Raw genomic sequence first — 20290 nt, forward strand, 5'->3', positions numbered from 1 at the left:
GGAATGACTGGTTTGATCTCCTTGCAGTGCAAGGGTCTCTCAAGAGTCTTCTCCAGCACCACAATTTGAAAGCATCAGTTCTCAGCCTTCTTTATGTCCAACTCTCACATTTGTACATGACTACTAGAAAAACCATAGTTTTGACTATACAGACTTTCATTGGCAGAATGATGTCTTGGCTTCTTAATATGCTGTCTACATTTGTCATAGCTTTTCTTCCAATGACAAGCATCTTTTTCCTTCTTTAATCCTTGATATATGAGTGGCTGTCTGGACAGATGTGAGGAAGAAAAAAGGTCCAGGTAACAGATGTATTGTTCACCAAGGTTTTAATACTACAAAATCCTAATCAATAACTGGATTTAACCATGGCAGCTGAACCCTTTTCCCCAATGCAGGAGGGGGACCATGCAGGGTCTCACCTAGTGGGCTGGAAGCAGGAACATGGACTGCCAGCTCTCTTCTCATTGAAAAAGGAAATGTTTTCCAACCATCAGCACCAGTACAGCTTAAAAAAGAAAAAACGATTCCATAGCTCTAAATTTATTTTTATTTCTTGGCTATGCCACATAGCATGCAGAATCTTAGTTCCCAGACCAGGTTTCAAACCTGGACACCCTGAATTGGGAGCATGGAGTCTTAACCACTGGACCACCAGGGAAATCCCAGTACAGCTTTTTTTGTGATTAAATTTAAGCCATCTATTTCAGACCTTTTCCAAAGACTTTTCAGATACTTTGCCAAAGACTCTTCTAAGGTCGATGCTAGTTTTGAAATAAGTTTAGTCAGTTCAGTTCAGTTGCTCAGTCATGTCCAACTCTTTGTGACCCCATGGACTGCAGCATGCCAGGCCTCCCTGTCCATCACCAACTCCCAGAGTTTACTCAAACTCATGTCCATTGAGTTGATGATGCCTTCCAACCATCTCATCCTCTGTTTGTACCCTTCTCCTCCCACCTTCAATCTTTCTTAGCATCAGGGTCTTTTCAAATGAGTCAGTTCTTCACATCAGGTGGCCAAAGTATTGAAGTTTCAGCTTCAGCCTCAGTCCTTCCAATGAATATTCAGGACTGATTTCCTTTAGGATGGACTGGTTGGATCTCCTTGCAGTCCAAGGGACTCTTAAGAGTCTTTTCCAACACCACAGTTCAAAAGCATCAGTTCTTTGGCGCTCAGCTTTCTTTATAGTCCAACTCTCACATTTATATATGACCACTGGAAAAACCATAGCTTTGACTAGATGGACCTTGGTTGGTAACCTTTGTTGGTCTCTGCTTTTTAATATGCTGTCTAGGTTGGTCATAACTTTTCTTCCAAGAAGTAAGCGTCTTTTCATTTCATGGCTGCAATCACCATCTGCAGTGATTTTGGAGCCCCCCAAAAATAAAGTCTGTCACTGTTTCCACTGTTACTTATTTATTTGCCATGAAGTGATGGGACCAGATGCCATGATCTTAATTTTCTGAATGTTGAGTTTTAAGTGAACTTTTTCACTCTCCTCTTTCACTTTCATCAAGAGGCTTTTTAGTTCCTCTTCACTTTCTGCCATAAAGGGTGGTGCCATCTGTATATCTGAGGTTATTGATATTTCTCCCGGCAATCTTAATCCTAGTTTGTGCTTCATCCAGCCCAGCGTTTCTCATGAGGTACTCTGCATATAAGTTAAATAAGCAGGGTGACAATATACAGCCTTGATGTACTCCTTTTCCTATTTGGAACCAGTCTGTTGGTCCATGTCCAGTTCTAACTGTTGCTTCCTGACCTGCATACAGTTTTCTCAAGAGGCAGGTCAGGTGGTCTAGTATTCCCATCTCTGTAAGAATTTTCCAGTTTGTTGTGATCCACACAGTCAAAGGCTTTGGCATAGTCAATAAAGCAGAAATAGATGTTTTTCTGGAACTTTATTGCTTTTTCGATAATTCAACGGGTGTTGGCAATTAGATCTCTGGTTCCACTGCCTTTTCTAAATCCAGCTTGAACATCTGGAAGTTCACAGTTCATGTACTGTTGGAACCTGGCTTGGAGAATTTTGAGCATTACTTTACTAGCGTGTGAGATGAGTGCGATTGTGCAGTAGTTTGAGCAGTCTTTGGAATTGCCTTTCTCTGGGATTGGAATGAAAACTGACCTTTTCTAGTCCTGTGGCCACTGCTGAGTTTTCCAAATTTGCTGGCATATTGAGTGCAGCACTTTCATAGCATCATCTTTTAGGATTTGAAATAGCTCAACTGGAATTCCATCACCTCCACTAGCTTTGTTTGTAGTGAAGCTTCCTAAGGCCCACTTGACTTCGCATTCCAGAATGTCTGGCTCCAGGTGAATGATCATACCATCGTGATTATATGGGTCATGAAGATCTTTTTTCGTATAGTTCTTCTGTGTATTCTTGCCACCTCTTCTTAATATTTTTTGTTTCTGTTAGGTCCATACCATTTCTGTCCTTTATTGTGCCCATTTGTGCATGAAAATTTCCCTTGGTATCTCTAATTTTCTGGAAGAGATCTCTAGCCTTTCCCATTCTATTACTGAAATAAGTTATGTAAACCTTATTGGGTTCTGAGTATGTTAACAGAAGAACAAAAATTTCAGAGTTCTGAAGGGATGTATTGAATAATATAATGAAGCAATGGGCATCATAACTGAAGACAATTCTGGTAAGGCTGAACTGGATAAAAGACCGTTGCCTCGAATAATATTTTCCCTTTATATTTCTCAGTCTGTAATTTTAACCTGTTGACCCTGCATTTTTACTAAGAGCTAAAACGATTCAAGATCAACAGACTAGCCCTCAACACCTGGAAGATCCTGTTCTCATAAGCACATCCCAGAAATCATAAGCAAATGTTGACCTTCTTTTTACAAGGCAAACTGCTGAGGCAGAAACCAAAATACCAGCAAGTATGCAGACAGCTAAGGCTTCATCTAAGCAGGATGTAAAATGTCAGGCCATTAATCTTATATTTTTAATGCAGTGGTTACAAAGGATGGGGTTGATGTGGGACTGAAAAACAATACTGAATTTAGAGAATTCCTTCCCCCGCCACCGCCCCCTCCCCCTGCCTTTTTTAAGCCTTAAATACTGATACCTACTCACGAGGGTTGGGAACTAGCAAAAGCTCCATGGGATTCCAGGGTGAGCATTCATTTCCCAGCCTCCATTCCTTGGCTGTCAACAAAGGCAGAAAATGCCCAGTCAGGGCCCATTGGCGCTTGCCAACACAGAGACCTGTTTCTTATTTCATCCGGCAGAGTGTAGAGCTGTAGTTACCATCACTAAGGTAGAGAGCTTGGCATCCCTCCAACAACTGATACTGTGAATTCAGCAAGACAAAACAAGGCAATCCCAGTTGTAAGACAGAAAAACAGGGGTGTGTATATTCTAATGGTAAGCCATGGTTAATACACGGCGTTAGACAGGTATTGGTATTTTGTGTACTCTTGAGTCCAGTAAGAATATAAATGAATCTCTACATTTTTCTATGTGAAAATTCTGGTTCTACATTCCCCAGATAGGTTTACTGACTCAAAAACTGAAGCCCCAGAATTCTAGTAGCTAAGGCAGTTAAAACCAAAAGAATGCAGGTTTACCTTGCCTAGTGAGAAACAGAACCCAGTATCCTCTAATATAGCAGTCCTTGACCTTTTTTGGCACTAGGGACTGGTTTCATGGAAGACAATTTTTCCTTGGACTGGGGTGGGGTGGGGTCGGGGGATAGTTTTGGGATGATTCAAGCACATTACATTTATTGTGCAGTTTATTTACAGTTCATGGAATTCTCCAAGCCAGAATACTGGAGTGGGTAGCCTTCCCTTCTCCAGGGAATCTTCCCAATCCAGGCAGGTCTCCCATATTGCAGGCAGATTCTTTAGCAGCTGAGTCACAAGGGAAACCCCTCACTTATTTCTATCATATCAGTTCTACCTCGGATCACCAGGCATTCGATCCCAGGGTTTATTGCATGCAGATTCTTTAGCAGCTGAGTCACAAGGGAAACCCCTCACTTATTTCTATCATATCAGTTCTACCTCGGATCACCAGGCATTCGATCCCAGGGGTTGGGGGCTGTTGAGTCCTGCGCCAAGGACACAGGGGCAAGGCTTTGCACCAAGGCCAGAGAAGTGGAGCCCAGGACCAAGGTCATCTCCAAAGCTGACTAAGTTCCTTTGTAATCATTGCCAAAAGCCCCTGTGATCACTAACAGGCTTCCTGACTCCAAATTAAGCAAAAATGCCCATGCCAGTAGTCACCCTACAGCTCCTTAATCAATCACCTAATGCCATCCTTCCAGCAGGAATTTTGTGGAAGCTATAAAAATTGGTTACTAACCCATGAAAAGCAACGGCTCTCTCTGGTCTGTCAAGGAGGTCGGCCTACTGCACTCACAGAGCCCACATTACCCCTGGTCTTTGTTCTAATAAACTCACTCCCTTCTGAAATGCTGTGTGTCTGGAAATTCTTTTCCAGTCTGAGCTTGGACTTCCTCAATGGGGGCCCCTACTCTAATAAACATTTAAGAAGTCATATATGCTTTTTACAGCTGGGAGAGAAGTCTGTTTCTGTGGTTCCTTCTACCCTGACACCTCCTGCCAACACACTGGGTAATGTGCGTTGTCAGTAGTGACAACACAGAATCCCAGAAGGGGCGGCTCTGTGAACAGAGCACTGGCCCCGAGCTACCACATTCATCAGGGATACCATTCCAGCAAGCCTGCGTGTTCACACCTCATCCAGGGGTCAGGGTCTCAGGCAGACCCCTAGGAACTCCAGCGGGGTGGGGAACTGAGTCATAGACATCACACTCTGGTGCATGGAGATCACGGGCCTGAGACTACGAGGTCTTCAGTTCTCTCCCTGAAATCCCTGGGCATCTCCCCTTTGCTCTAAGCTGTTCTTTTCTTCCTGCTAAAGAGCAAAACTGACTGTTCGAAGGGCATCATCCCATGTCACCAAGAACCTCCTTCCTACTTGCCTAAAGTAAGTTCACACAGCCCATCAATGAGACTGCGTCATGATGCAGGAAATGAAAGCCCGCACGCACACTTGGTTCTTCTCAAACTATAAGCTTTTATTCTATTTTATATGTCACTCATCCAGAACATGACGAGTATATGGGTGGCATGGTTCATACTCAATGTGAAATGACGTAATGCACACAAGTCACTTGCCCTTTGCTGGGCCCACGTGCACGAGGCAGGAAAGAGCGCTCACGAAGCCCACCTTGAACGGTGGCCTGCTGGGGTACTGGATGTGCTATCCTCATTTCCCAGCTCTCACACGCTCCCTGGAGTTAGATGGGTTGAGATGGACATTTGGCTTGGAACTGAAGTTTCTAATTTTACACTGCTGAGTACAGCTGGACTGTTTCCCAGCCTACTTCAGAATCAAGATGCTGCCCACTCTCTCTACTGTGATCATTCTGAGTGTGGGATTTATTATTCACCATGCTGTCCTTCAAATCAAACAGAGAAAAGCAGGCCTCAAGACCACAAGTCAGGAAAAATTGGAAAGTGTTCCCTTTCTCCATCCTGCTCAGTTTTTCCCATAACCTGTTCCGGCCTGGAAGACGAGAGCTTCCCGTCTCTGATGGATACAAATGTGGGAACAGCTTTGGTCTTAAACAAGAGGCCAGAGCCTTCTTCCCTCTCTAATCTTGCTACCTGTGTGCCTCACACCTTCCTTCCCAAGCAGGGGGACCACTGGCAGTGAACAGTTCAAAGGTTCACCAAAATCGGGGCTTTAGACGATGTTCAACACAGCACAGCAGCAGATACTGAAGGGGCTCCACCACAGCTGAGCGCCTACTTTGCAAAGGTCAAAACCGTCCCCGTTTTGGTAAACTTCCTAAAGTCTGTTCTACCCCACGCACTGTGACAAACTTCCCTTGCCCAAGACTGCAACATCGGGTCAAAAAAGGTGAATAAGAAATAAATTCTCAAGCTACAGGAATATGACAGTTTGTTAAGTAAACCATCATGTGACCCTCACCTGCACACAGATCAGAGTGGGGAAACTGGAGGCAGAGTGGAAAAGAGAAATGCTCATGCTGTGTGATTTGATCAAGGGCACAGCTCATAAAAATGCCAACAATCTGGAATTTTCCTATAAAAAGTTGAGGAAACATGCCAATAGCCAGAAATGAGATGACTTAAATGCCAATAGTTTGACCTGTTGGCACTGAACCAATGTTCTCCGAAGAAAAGGAGGATGCTTCCTCTGGGGCCAGGGGAGCTGGTCAAAAACCCCACCTATCACACAGAAAGAGAGGGAAGGGGGGCGATCAGCAAAGAGCAGCTGCAAAGGGTTGAGGGCCAGGGATTTGAAACCAGTGTCAGCTAAGAGTTTACCATGTGGACCCCAGGATCTCTCACACTACAGTAAAAACAGATGTATTCTTCCAAAGTTCTCCCTGTATATGCTGTAACGTGGGGCAGAGATGAGGTTACACAGGCAATGCCAGAGGTGGTCTCCCCACTCTAGACATCTGCAGCAGTTCATTTACAGTAACCAGGTGGGAGGGCTATCTGACTGAAGAAGCACAGTTGCTGAGTTACACTCAATCAAGAAGGTATCTGAGAAAGGTCGTCCACTCTGGACCCCATGGGCATCTGGGACAGACACATCTGTCAGTGAGGGAGGAAGATCACCCCTGTAGAACCTGTCAGATTAAGCCCACATGACAGAGAAGGGTTTCACAGCCTGATCACCCTAAGAACCAGCTTGGGGAGGGAACTAACAAGCATATTCTAAGAAGTTATGGATTAGTGTCCTCCCAAATAAAACATGAGTCTTTATTGTTACATTTCCAACTCACAGAATTCCAGGCTATCATGAGACATATATACACAGATAATCACTAATCTATGCAGTTATCTTCTGCACCCTCTCTCAAAATTTGGCCCAAGATGTTTTCCAGTTCAACTCCACACACCAACTCGGGATAAACAGAAACGCTGAAGTCTTGTGGTTTAACCCTCTGTTCCAAAGTACTATTAGAGGTGGAATATCTGTTGGAGGAGGCACTTTTGCTGGGTTGGAACAGAGCTGAAGACTTCTGGGTGTGGTTAAAGTGTGAACCTCTCTGCCTTCTGACCCACAGACATTGTGTCTTTCCTCTTCATTGTTTTGTCTCTTTCCATAGCGGTTGCCTTACAGGTTGTCATAGAGATCGCTCTTCTATTCAGAATCACCCTAGAAGGCAGGTGGTTCAGATGAGCAGGACTGTTAACCTATTAAGTTACTGAGTCTACAACTGAGGAATCTGAACTCTGGGATTACCACTCAAAATAAATATTATTTCAAAGGAAATAACAAACTACTTGGCTGGCAAGTGAAAATGCCTAAGTCTTTCTAAACCACAACTGCCAAATAGACTCGGGCTTTATGCTACATCCCAAGACAGAAATCAGGTAACCTACATCTTCAGAGGAATTCACAAAGCACTCCTTCCTGTTTCTTCCCTCAATGCTGAGAAATGACTCTGGAGCCGGAAGCTGTAATATACAACTTGGGGCTCAGGTAAAAACAGACCTAAGGCCCAACCCTGATTAACACTGACTATTCTTTTTCTTAAGTCTAATGGTGCCTGCGTGGAGGCTCTCAATGGGAAAAGGAAGGATGTAGCAGGTGGAAGCTTGGAGAATCTGAGAGATGAGGGCAGATCCATTAACAAACTCGGACGGCACTATGGGACATGACCACTGAAGCCAGTTATCTTCTGAAAATATCACGATCACTTCAAAACCCATATCTTTTTTTTTTTCCTTAATCAGGAAGTCAGGGGTGAGAGGAACATTAGCTTATATTGCTCATCAACACGTTCTTCTTAACAGAACTGAGACTATTTTAAGAATATGAGGAGCTTTTCAAGACATCTGTTTTCAGGACAGACTGCAGTAATAGAAATACTTTCCAGAGTTGGTTCGTTCTAGAGTCTATTCCAAGAACAGGGGCGGCCAACTTTCGTGAGGTTCCAAGGCATGTTCTGGCAAAAATATTTTCACTTTCCTAAAGTTATATGCTGTCTTAAAGTCCAACTATACTGTATACACATTTATATATACATATATATATATTCATCTGATCCTTTTCTGACAGCAAAAAAGGGAACACTTTTTTTAAACTCCAAAGTTGGTAATATTTGTAGAATATTATGAAGGCAGAATTTTGGTTGGTTGTTTTTTTATGACTCAGAACACAGATGAAATGAAAACTGCTGCACACTGCCCCAAATTCACATCTTTAAAAGGTCCTTTTCTCCATTCACATGAATTCGTCTGAATCATTGCCATCCTGTAGGAGACAAAACAGTGAAACCATAAAAGCCTCCAAAATAAGTAACTCAGTATAAAAACTTTCATGTCAGTATTAAGGAACTAGCTTCCTTACAATGAACTGTACAATTCAATTAAAAAGTAAAATAATTAAATTCAGTCATTTCTGCTCCATCTTAAATTGTTAGTTGTTTAGAATGGCGACAAGAGCAGTTGTGTTCTCGAAGGTGTCATCACTGCATGGCCTGGATTGCCCAGCAATGAGAGACCAGTGAGTCCCAAAATGTGAAGTGAGGCCCAGCGACTTACTATAGGGTGTGGAAAACAGGACTGCTTCAACGAACAGACCACAATATGAAACAAAACAATACTGACTCGATGCTTTAATGCCAACAAAGGTATAAATATGCAAAAATATTTTTGACCTAAATTCCATTATTTTGAGCCTCGGGGGTATCATGTATTTGTTATTTCACAAGGTGGCTTCTTTTTTTTTAATAGAAAAAGTCATCCAGAAGCTACAGGCTAGTTACCAAGTTAGCTGGCTTGCCAAATTTTTGATTAGGAAAAAAAAATCCTCACATGGCAGTGGTATCTGTGTAAGGACTGACTTCATTGTGTATAAACAAGCCCGGAGACCAAGCACGAAAGCGAACCCCGAAGCTCCTTTCTGGGCTTCCCCGGTGGCTCAGACGGGAAAGAATCTGCCTGCAATAATGCAGGAGGCCCGGGTTCGACCCCTGAGTCGGGAAGATCCCTTGGAGAAGGGAATGGCAACCCACTCCAGTGTTCTCGCCTGGGGAATTCTATGGACAGAGAAGTCTGATGGCTCCATAAAGTCCACAGCATCGCAAAGAGTTGGACACAGCCGAGTGACTTTCACTGTGAAGTTTCCTTCTGAGCTACTGCATACCCTAAGACAACTGCTCTGGACGCCAACATTCAATAATACTGTGAGTTCTGGTACATTTGCCTGAAAATGTCATAAACTGAACACAACATTGTTCTGGCTTCTCTCTCTTTCCCATGCTTTATACCTGCCTTGACAGAGAGGGAGGGGACTTCGGCTTACAGGTATGCGACATGCTTTTCTCCTTAATAGCTTGTGTTAAAGATAGGCAGGGAAGCAGGGGAGAAAGTAGAAAACAGTGCTTTCTGGGAGTCTGGCTTGATTTCCATTCAGCGGGCTTCTCTGTGCTTCTCTTCAATTAGCACAACGAATCGAGGCCACGGTGGAAATGCCTTGGATAATTGTACAAAACGCCAACTACTGTTTGTAGTCTATCCACGCATGCGAACTCTGACTGCCCAAGAGTTCTACACTGGAATAACAGTGTCAGAGATGTTGAAAGAGTCATCCTATACTTCTGAAGGTCAGCTTGAGATCCCAAACACTAAGGATGTTTGTGTCCCCAAAACTCACTAAGATAATGTGGCTTAGTGCCAGTCAAAGTGAATTACTCCCTACAAAACCTGTGAGTTAGATCTGCAGAGTTCCCATCTGTCTGGGGATCTGTGCTTTTTTGGGATTATAGTAACTTTTAAATGTATAGCTGCAATCCAAGACTTGATTTGGACAATTTCTGTATTTTAGATTCCCTTTAAGAGTTAAAATATTTTGGGGGAAGATTCCCTGGAGAAGGGAATGGCCACCTACTCCAGCATTCTTACCTGGGAAATGACAGAGGCAGAGCAGCCTGGTGGGCTACAGTCCATGGGGTCACAAAAGGGTCAGACACAATTTAGCAACTAAACAAGAGTCAACATGCTTTTCAGTGCAGCAAAGCAGGGTTCTCGTCACCCACTTAGAAAGTGATAAGCAAATAAAATGTCACAAGAAACGGTTCATGGTTCCTGATACCAAATTTAGAAGTTAGAAAGAAATGATAGATGGAAGAAAATTATTCTAAACAGGAGAGCAAAAATTCAAAATTAAAACCAACCTCAGGGTGGAAGACTAATATTTTTCCTGATGAACTTGTGTAAGCTAAGTTAAAAATTAAGTTGTGTCTTAGGTAAACACCAGTCTTTAGCTGAAAATAACTGACCAAGCTGTGGATTCAAAAATTTCTGTGTCGCCTTAACAGAAGATGGTTACAAGGAGAATGAAAGTCCATTCTTTTGAAGAAGGAGGAAGAGCTATGTAAGTCCTTGCACTGTGAGAGAAGGGAAACACCCAGCACAAAACTTCCTCGGAAATTTGAACCTGGTTCCAACACGGGCCTTGGGAACAGCAGCAGCAGTGACAGAGGGAGAGGAAAGGCAGGAAGGTTAATAATCCTTTGGTCTACAAACCTGACTTTCTAATCCTGGAACTTTTAACATGTCACCAATTGGGTAGTGTCTGTACACAGATGTATATTTGTGTGTGTATATGGTGTGTTTCTTAATTCCAAAACAACATCCAAACTTTGAAAATCCATAATGAAAATGCCTAAGGTCATAACACAATCTACATGCCAGATTTCTGCTGGGAAGTTGTCTCTAAATAACAGAAAACTTCAATAGCAACAACAACCACAGCAAAGACATCAGACCTGGATTATGTTAACAACTTCTGCTCAACTGTTAAACTGTTTTCTCAGAGTAGTTTCCAGAAGGGATTAAATACACCTCATCTCTCGATACTGATGCTCTGTGGATAAATAACAACCAAAGACTATATGGATAAGAAATAATAATGACCATTTATAGAGTGTCTAAGTCAAGGAAGAACTTTCACATACATGACTTTGTTTAAATTCTAGAACAACCCCATGAGATAACATGTCTCTCTTTACTACTGATGAATTGTCCCTTGGAGAGGTTAAGTAACTTTATTAGTCTTATCCAATTAAACAGATGGTTTAAGCCTCAGAACTTCAAAGTCAAGGCTCTATTTAATTACCAAATACTACTCTGGAATTTTTCACGAATAAATGATAAAGGTACATCTCTGACTCATAAAGGAGCCCCGTAACTTTAGTTCTCCAAAGGGACAGGAATAAGAATACTGTTCTTATCAATTTTTAGAAGGACATTTACAGATGAACAAGGTGCAAAATGCTATTAACAATTACAATTCACACACTGAATATGGGGTTTGGTGAGGTGACCTTTAAGGAAACTTAAGTTCTGTTATTTCTAAGCATCTAAAGCAGTGTTGCTTAACAGTATTTTTTGCTGTGATGGAAATGACCTACCTCTGCACCATCCAATAGCATAGCCACTAGACACACGTGGCTAGTGTGACTGAGACACTGAATTTTTAAACTAAATCAAATTAAATGTAATTTTTTAAAAAAATGTAATTTAAATAGCCACATGCAAAGAGTGCCCAGTGCACTGGACAATACATCTAAAGCATTATATGCTATACTATAAACATGCAACATAGCAGCAGATACACCTAATTTCATTTTTTTTTTGCACAGACTGTTTAATAATGGCCTAACTATGCTATCTCCAGCCACTTCAAAATAAATTTTGGGCAAGATAGCACTTGTGGACAGGAAGTCCCTGCCACGGTTCCAGTAAAATAATGATGTGCTTGCTGATGCCAAGATGACCCCTTCTACACTATAACGTGAATCACCATCTCTCTTTATCTCAGGTCCTCAGGAACATGAAGACAACCAATGTTTGGTACTTAGACTACAGTTAAGATCTTTCATTTAATTTAACTGAAGGTGATAATTTTGTCCTCGCTCAATTAAAACATAGAATCTGCAGTCACATTACTATAGAACGTTAATAAATAAAGGCACTTTTGGCATGCCTGCCGGAAAAGAGGGAAACAGGGAATGAAAAAGTTCTTGAAAACAAACATGGGGCAAAGACCACAGGGAAGGTGGGCAGTGTCTAATAGAATCCACCTGAGTGTTCAATCACTGCCAAACCACTGTTAAGCCATCCGCGAGATGTCAACCAACACTGGCCAGAAACTCAATCATTACAAACTTAGTTATTTTAAGGCACAAAATTAGAGTGAATAACTTGAATGTACCTGATTTGAAGACATATTCTCAACTTTCATTAGTGACGAATAGCTCCTAGAAGAAGAAAAAAAAAACAACAAAAAAAACATTTTAAGTAAGATTTTCTGGCTGGCAAGTATTTCATGAACATTTACCAAGTATCTAGCAATGCTGAGGGCCTTCTGAAGAAAACAGCATCTCTGCTGTGACTTGTTGTCTCACCTGGGTCTTGTTCTTTTTTAACTTCAATCACCTGAAACTTGGGCTTCAACACTGATCTCTGAAGCTGCCAACTCTGAAACATCCCCACCTTAGGTAGACCGAGGTCCTACCCTTGGTCTTTTCTGATCTGTTACACACTTCTCCTCTACTGACTCCTTTTCTGATTTCTGCTTATTCCTTCCAGTTTCAATGTTTACACTGTGAGCTAGATTTCAATGTTAATTACTACGAACAAAGCTAGTGGAGGTGATGGAATTCCAGCTGACCTATTTCAAACCCTGAAAGATGACGCTGTGACAGTGCTGTACTCAACATGCCAGCAAATTTGGAAAACTCAGCAGTGGCCACAGGACTGGAAAAGGTCAGTTTTCATTCCAATCCCAAAGAAAGGCAATCTCAAAGAATGCTCAAACTACCGCACAATTGCACTCATCTCACACGCTAGTAAAGTAATGCTCAAAATTCTCCAAGCCAGGTTCCAACAGTACATGAACTGTGAACTTCCAGATGTTCAAGCTGGATTTAGAAAAGGCAGTGGAACCAGAGATCAAATTGCGAACATCCACTGGATCATCAAAAAAGCAAGAGAGTTCCAGAAAAACATCTATTTCTGCTTTCTCGATTATGCCAAAACCTTTGACTGTGTGGATCACAATAAACTGTGGAAAATTCTGAAAGAGATGGGAATACCAGACCACCTGACCCACCTCTTGAGAAACCTATATGCAGGTCAGGAAGCAACAGTTAGAACTGGACATGGACCAACAGACTGGTTCCAAATAGGGAAAGGAGTACGTCAAGGCTGTCTATTGTCACCCTGCTTATTTCACTTACATGCAGAGTACATCATGAGAGATGTTGGGCTGGAAGAAGCACAAGCTGGAATCAAGATTGCCAGGAGAGATATCAATAACCTCAGATATGCAGATGACACCACCCTTATGGAAGAAAGTGAAGAGGAACTAAAAAGCCTCTTGATGAAATTGAAAGAGAAGAGTGAAAAAGTTGGCTTACAGCTCAACATTCAGAAAACTAAGATCATGGCATCTGGTCCCGTCACTTCATGAGAAATAGATGGGGACACAGTAGAAACACTGTCAGACTTTATTTTTTTGGGCTCCAAGATGGTGATTGCAGCCATGAAATTAAAAGATGCTTACTCCTTGGAAGGAAAGTTATGACCAACTTAGATAGCATATTAAAAAGCAGAGACATTACTTTGCCAACAAAGGTCCATCTGGTCAAGGCTATGGTTTTTCCAGTGGTCATGTATGGATGTGAGAGTTGGACTGTGAAGAAAGCTGAGTGCCGAAAATTTGATGCTTTTGAACTGTGGTGTTGGAGAAGACTCTTGAGAGTCCCTTGGACTGCAAGGAGATCCAACCAGTCCATCCTAAAGGAGTTAAGTCCTGGGTGTTCATTGGAAGGAGTGATGTTGAAGCTGAAACTCCAATACTTTGGCCACCTCATGTGAAGAGTTGACTAGTTGGAAAAGACCCTGATGCTGGGAGGGATTGGGGGCAGGAGGAGAAGGGGACGACACAGAGATGAGATGGTTGAATGGCACTGACTCGATGGACATGAGTTTGAGTGAACTCCGGGAGTTGGTGATGGACAGGGAGGCCTGGCGTGCTGTGATTCATGGGGTCGTAAAGAGTCAGACATGGCTGAGCGACTGAACTGAACTCAACTGAAAAGTCTGTTACAATATCACAAAAGCCAAGTAAGTCATGCAAGGTTCTAACAGAGCACATGGGCAGGCCATGAGGAGGAATCCAACTACGGAGATGAAACTGACTCGGATCCACTGCGGGGGAGCTGCAGACACTCCTCTCCAGTGTGTCAGTAAAGGATGGTGTCCCCTGAGAGACTCACAGGTACCTGTTTGAAGGCCCTCTCCAAAATCCACATAAAACTGAGCGAGAGCTGTTCTGCTTCTCTCACTTTCCAAGCAAGGTCACTTCTAGGGCTCCGACTACTTTCATAACCTCTGCTGTTTCTTCTGCCGCATCCTTGCTCTAAGTGTGGCTTACAGCACAGCAGGTGGAAGGGACATGTCACTCAAGGCTTCCTCTCTACAGGTAACCCTACACAAAGGTTCTCTACACAAAAGTCCCATTAGATGCTAAGCTACAGGGCAAGTGTCAGCAAAAAAGCTGTCTAAAGAGCTAATGAACAAGATGGTGAGAATTAATATGTGGAGACTAAATAAGGGGAATTTTTCATTATTGTGTAAATGAACAAAATGGCTAATAGAAGGACTGATGCTGAAGCCCTGATACTTTGGCCACCTGATGCAAAGAGCCAACTCACTGGAAAAGACCCTGATGCTGGGAAAGACTGAAGGCAGGAGGAGGAGGTGACAACAGAGAATAAGATGGTTGGATGGCATCACCGATTCAATGGACATGAGTTTGAGTAAACTCTGGAGTTGGTGATGGATAGGGAGGCCTGAAGTGCTGCAGTCCATGGGGTTGCAAAGAGTCGGACACAACTGAGCGACTGAACTGAACTAAAGTATATATTTAAATCTTCATGGGAATAGATACTGGGAAAGATTGAGGGCAGGAGAAGGGGACGATAAAGGATGAGATGGTTGGATGGCATCCTTGACTCAATAGACATGAGTCTGAGTAAACTCTGGGAGTTGGTGATGGACAGGGAAGCCTGGTGTGCTGTAGTCCATGGGGTAGCAGAGAGATGACTTACCAAATTATCCACAACAAAATATACTGTTACCACTTAGCCTTCACAGTTCGGCATTCTCCCAACAATCTAAATATTTCTTTAAGAAAACTACCTCAAAGAATGATCTTTACGTAGACCTATTCCAAGTATCAGATCACTGGAATTTCTGCACACTGAGGACAGGGTAGGTAAAGCACTTATTTGCAAGAACAAGATGGAGCTCTGTCTTCAGGGACTGCTGCTCTTTTCATCTGAGAAGGAAGGTGGTGCCTTCTGGGTCATGGGTTTTGCTGTGTTCTGAGCTAGAGGCTGATGGATAGACTCCTGACTAGAGCTTAAAGAACCTGGACTATACGATAGCAATTCCATCCTTTTTATTCTCCTGATAGAAATTAGGAATAAAAAGCTGATTGCCATTCTTGTTCAGAAAGTTGAAAAAGGGAGTTTAGAGTCTAAAGAATGGCAATAGAATTGGGAAGAAGTTGGGCATCACCAAGATATGAGGCTGTGAAGGACTTCCTCCCTGAAACCATTTGGAAGTACTGCGGGTACTGTCCAAGGTGAGAATGTCTTGTCACTCTATCTGTAGAATTCCCCAAAGATTCAAACATCAGTTTCTTCAGCGATCACAGCAATTAACTAGATGTTTCTTAGCAGATGGTCCAAATAAATGAATCGACTGTTGGTGAAATTTAATGGTATTTTCCATGTCAGAAAGGCAAGTGAAAGGCTTTAGAATGAGAAGATTTTGTAGGCATAGCATTCGATCTCTTGGGTCAAAGTGTCAAAGACAGAAATTAAAGTGATACTAGCACCAACAGGTTATAAAACAAATCTGAGCTTAGAGGTTGTTGTTGGAGTTTTACTAAAACTCTGAAACAGCCTGAACAGAGGGCAAAAGAGAGTGGAAACAGTGTGTGTGAGATTGAGAAGCAGACTGAGATGAGCAGCATGTCTCGGTGAGTTACTTAGTCTCTTATTTTCCTCTTCTACAAAATGCAGATGCTAAAAAATATTTGCCTCACATGGCTATTGTTAGGATTAAATGAGATAATGCAGTAAAGCACAATACAGTGTTGGGAAGATGACAAATATCCAAAGATGTTAGCTAACCTTTCTTATTAAATATTATAAGTAAATTAAGTGACATTATCAAGGGAGCCTTCCCTGGTTGCTCAGATGGTAAACAATCTACCTGCAATGCAGGAGACTCAGGTTTGATCCCTGGGTTGGGAAGATCCCCTGGAGAACGGAATGGCAACCCACTCCAGTATTCTTGCTTGGATACTCCATGGGGTCCCTACAGTCCATAGGGTGGCAAAGAGTCGGAAACGACTGAGCGACTAACACTTTCACTTTTTTTTCATATTTCTAACATATAGTATTATGTTTCTAAACAAAATTATGGTAGATTTGTAAAAGCACAAAAAAGTATGTTATTTTTACCCCACTGCACAATGAAAACAAAAAGAATAAACTAGTCTAAATCACGCATCACTCAAAATTCCACACAATTTTGAAACCGATGGTGTTGCTAATTGTTCTTTCATTCACAACATAAAAGAGACTCACAATTCTACAGCAAATTGAATGTTTAAGTCTCTGCAATAATCTGTCTCATGCTGGTTATAACCTGGGGTAACACTTTCAGAGGTCTTCACTGGAATACTGTATTGTAAATGAGACCATGAAACCTATTTTTAGCAGAACTCCCAACAGGGACACGTGCATGTCAATAAAAAATAAATAGCAGCACTTGATCATAATACCTCCATTCTGGCCAAACAATCTTGCTAATAATCCAGAGTATTCCAAGGAAACCAGGGCAGGACAGGGCAAGACAGCTCATGTGAATCCTATTCCCTTCCCAAAGGAATCAGTAACTTTTTTGGTACACGTATCACAAATTAAATCTACCATTCCTAAGGGTTAATTCCCAATTAAGTCAGCAGTGAGGACTTGTCCAAGGTCAAGGCAAGTGTCTTAGCTCCAGCATACCTAAGTTCGTCCATCTCCCTCTTCTTTTTCATCTCTTCCTTTTCTCTCCTTTTCATTTCCTGAATCTGGGCTTTCTTCTCATTTCTCTCTTCACGGTCTCTGCATTCTTTCTCTGCCTCTAGGTCCGGGAACCGCTCCATTTTGGTCTTTTCTAATCGGTTCAGGATCTCATTCACTTTCTTCTCTACTGTCACAATTTTCACCTTTGACGGAGATGTAGGAAAAAAGATACTTAATCCTTATGGTTTTCCCCTCCCCCTCAGAATAGGGCAGAAGCTTTCCTCTGCCACCCAGGTGGAGTCCCTTTAGGAAACAGGCATGCGGATCCCTTGACAGAAGAGACGGAGACCCCTCAGCACCAAGACACCCCTCCGCATGAGGGCGCCACCCCTTCCGGTGACGTCACACTCACATCCTTCTGCCTGTGAAAGCCAATCTGGCCCACGTCCATATCGGCCGTCTTCTTCAGGTTAGACCACGGGGTGTACACCACATTAACATTGTTCATCTTGCAGCCTGCCAAGAGAAACTGTCCTCAGCATGTGGGCAGGAGGACACTGAGCAATGCGTGCCCACACCCATGATTAAGTCACCATAATCCAACAGGGGAGAAGGGTGAGAATGAACGAGCCACTGAGCATTTCAAACCACAAAATATTTTGTCTCTTTCAAAAAGCAGCTCCCTACAAAGACAAACGGTAAAGCCCACAAACAATTCAAGCTAAAGTATTCCAAAGGAAAGCAGGGGTCTAGAGATCAGCTTCAGGGACTCTGAGGCTTTCTAAAGTTGAACATTTACTTTATGTGTTTTTAAAGAGAAAAGGGCCATACAGGTTTTCTCAGATTCTCAAAGGAACCCTTGACCTAATGAAGATTAAGCAGCAAGATAAAGGAATTCAGGAGACAGGATCCTACCCAGCATTACCACAAACCAGCTGGTTCACTTTGGGAAAGTCCCCATGGCTCCTGGAATCTTGTCTGAAATATGAGGAAGTTGGACCCGTTTAGCAGTGTTCCTGTTGTTTGTTTCTTTTAGCAGTGGAACATCTTTCACCAAAGAAAACATGTCAAAGCAATCGAAGCAAAGATGCTCTGGATAAAAGGGGTGCCAGGAACCCTGTTCATGCCTCCTATGCCCTCACCGCCCCCACTTCATGTGCCCCTCCATGCCAACAGCCTCCCAGGCAGCTCTAAGAATCCCAGTTTAGTCACTGGTCCAGTGCTCCCTAAGGCCCTTCTGAGTTTGATGGCGATACATGTCAGTGTTTATAGTCAATGATCACATACAATGGGGAAGTCTGGGGAACACAACCCCATTTAAATGATCAATGTTAACGTCACCAAAAATGAGGTAAACTGGCAGCAGGTACCTCCTGACTGTAATGCACAAGGCTTGACTTGCATAGTAGTCCTGCCAGAAAATTTGATCCTACTGAACAGGAAGCTCACTTGCATAGTATTCCTGCTAGAAAATTTGATCCTACTGAACAGGAAGCATCACACCAACCCAAAGTGGCCTCCACTCTAAAAGTGTCAAAGTCCTGAAAGACAAAGAAGTGTCCAGATTAAAGGCGACCAGAGAGACATGACAAGTGAATAGAATACAGGATCCTGGATCAGGAAAGAGATGCTATAAGGTGACAGAAGTGGGACTACGGACAAAACTTACATATGGTCTCTCTATCAGGTAACGGTATTCTCCCCATGTTACATTTCCTGAATTTAATCACTGTAACACAGTTACTTTAGGCAATGTCCTTCTGAGGACACACTGCATGGTCATGATGGCTATGATTTTCTTTCAAATGGTTCAGCTAAAAAAAACAAAAAACAAAAAAACCATTGAGTATATCATAGGGAGAGAGCAAACAAATATGGAAAAACTCTTGACTCTAAATGAAAGGCAGATGAGAGCTGTATTTTTCTTGCAACTTTTCTGCAGGTTTGAAATTTTTTTCAAAATCAAGTTAAAAAAAATCTCCATATGCAAGGCACTGTGGGAGACAGAAACATGGCTCGCACAATGGATCCTGTCCTCTAAGATTAAAAGAGGACAGATAAATACATTTGTTTTTTGTTAAGCCACTAAGTTGTGTCCGAGTCTTTGCAACTCCATGAACGGCAGCATCCAGGTTTCCCTGTCCTTCACGATCTCCTGGAGTTTGCTCAAACTCATTTCTGTTGAGTCAGATAAATAAGCTCAAGTAAAATGAGATACTGTCAAGTGATATTGGAAAGATATAGGTAAAGCGCTAAGACAATTCAGAGAGGGCAGAGGTCACTCAAAGATGGAAAAAGAGAAAGATTCCACAGGAGAGGTTAAGTTCCTCAATTCTTAATTGTTTAATCTCGGCTTCCTCATCTATAAAATGAAAATAACTTTCTTAATTCAGTAGAGTTGACAAATGAATAATGTGTAATGTTTCTGGCACAGTGCCAGACATGTAATTAACATTCAATGTTAGCTGCTCTTACTATTGTAACTACTGTGTCCACCCTCAGCCTTAGCTCCTATCCAGACATGTGATGGCTGAGCAGGAGTATAACATTGAGGGCAGAGGGAACAATGTAAGCAAAGGCACAAGGTGGGAAAACAGCAGATATTTGCTTTGGCTAGAGTGTGAAATACACAAAGGGAAATAGAGTCTGTGGTCAGATCGGAGATGCTTAAATGCCAGCTTAGGAAGTCTGGACTTAACTGTACAGACAAGGTGTGGGGTGTCATGGAAAGTGTCCAGGCTTTGAGACAGTTTAATCTGGCAAGAGATTATAAAGTGAATAAAGAAGAGGCTGACCAGATTCCGTGAGGACAAACAGCATGGGAGGTGGTCAGCCAGGGAGGAAAATATTTTAAGGACTCAGTGACACAGATGGAGCGCACTCAGCAGATCTCACAGCAAAGGCAATCTTCGGCACCCCTCAGCATCCACTGCTCTTAACTCCTGACAGTGCGATGCCTGGGCTCAGCTCCTTCCTCAGCTGAGTGAGCCATCCCCATGGCAGGCTGAAGGGGGAGGTTAAGGACTCAGTGATCTAAGGACTTCTCTTTTCTCGAGAACTAGTAAACTACAAAGGGATTAAGGAGAAAGAGGCTCAGCCAAGAATAACAAGGCCAGGGCTCTTTGCTCTTGTAACAAAGTTGCCTCTGCCAGCCA

At 42.6% G+C, this 20290-nt stretch overlaps 1 protein-coding gene across 4 annotated transcripts in view; it reads right to left on the minus strand.

Annotated features, from left to right (window-relative positions):
- Window positions 1-5045: 5045 nt before the first annotated feature.
- The window catches only part of CCDC25 (coiled-coil domain containing 25), a 34368-nt gene continuing 19123 nt past the window's right edge, over window positions 5046-20290 (minus strand). For 2 of the 4 annotated variants that reach the window (XM_020877855.2, XM_020877857.2), the window contains exons 6-9: window positions 17548-17651; window positions 17136-17338; window positions 12257-12302; window positions 5046-8290 (exon numbers count right to left, since the gene is read on the minus strand). In XM_020877855.2, the coding sequence (XP_020733514.1) occupies window positions 8261-8290; window positions 12257-12302; window positions 17136-17338; window positions 17548-17651 (383 nt within the window). In that variant the 3' untranslated portion in view covers window positions 5046-8260. The other 2 variants (XM_020877858.2, XM_070480620.1) reach the window with 2 other exon arrangements.

This window comes from Odocoileus virginianus, chromosome 18, assembly GCF_023699985.2.
Source record: "Odocoileus virginianus isolate 20LAN1187 ecotype Illinois chromosome 18, Ovbor_1.2, whole genome shotgun sequence".
Classification (NCBI taxonomy): domain Eukaryota; kingdom Metazoa; phylum Chordata; class Mammalia; order Artiodactyla; family Cervidae; genus Odocoileus; species Odocoileus virginianus.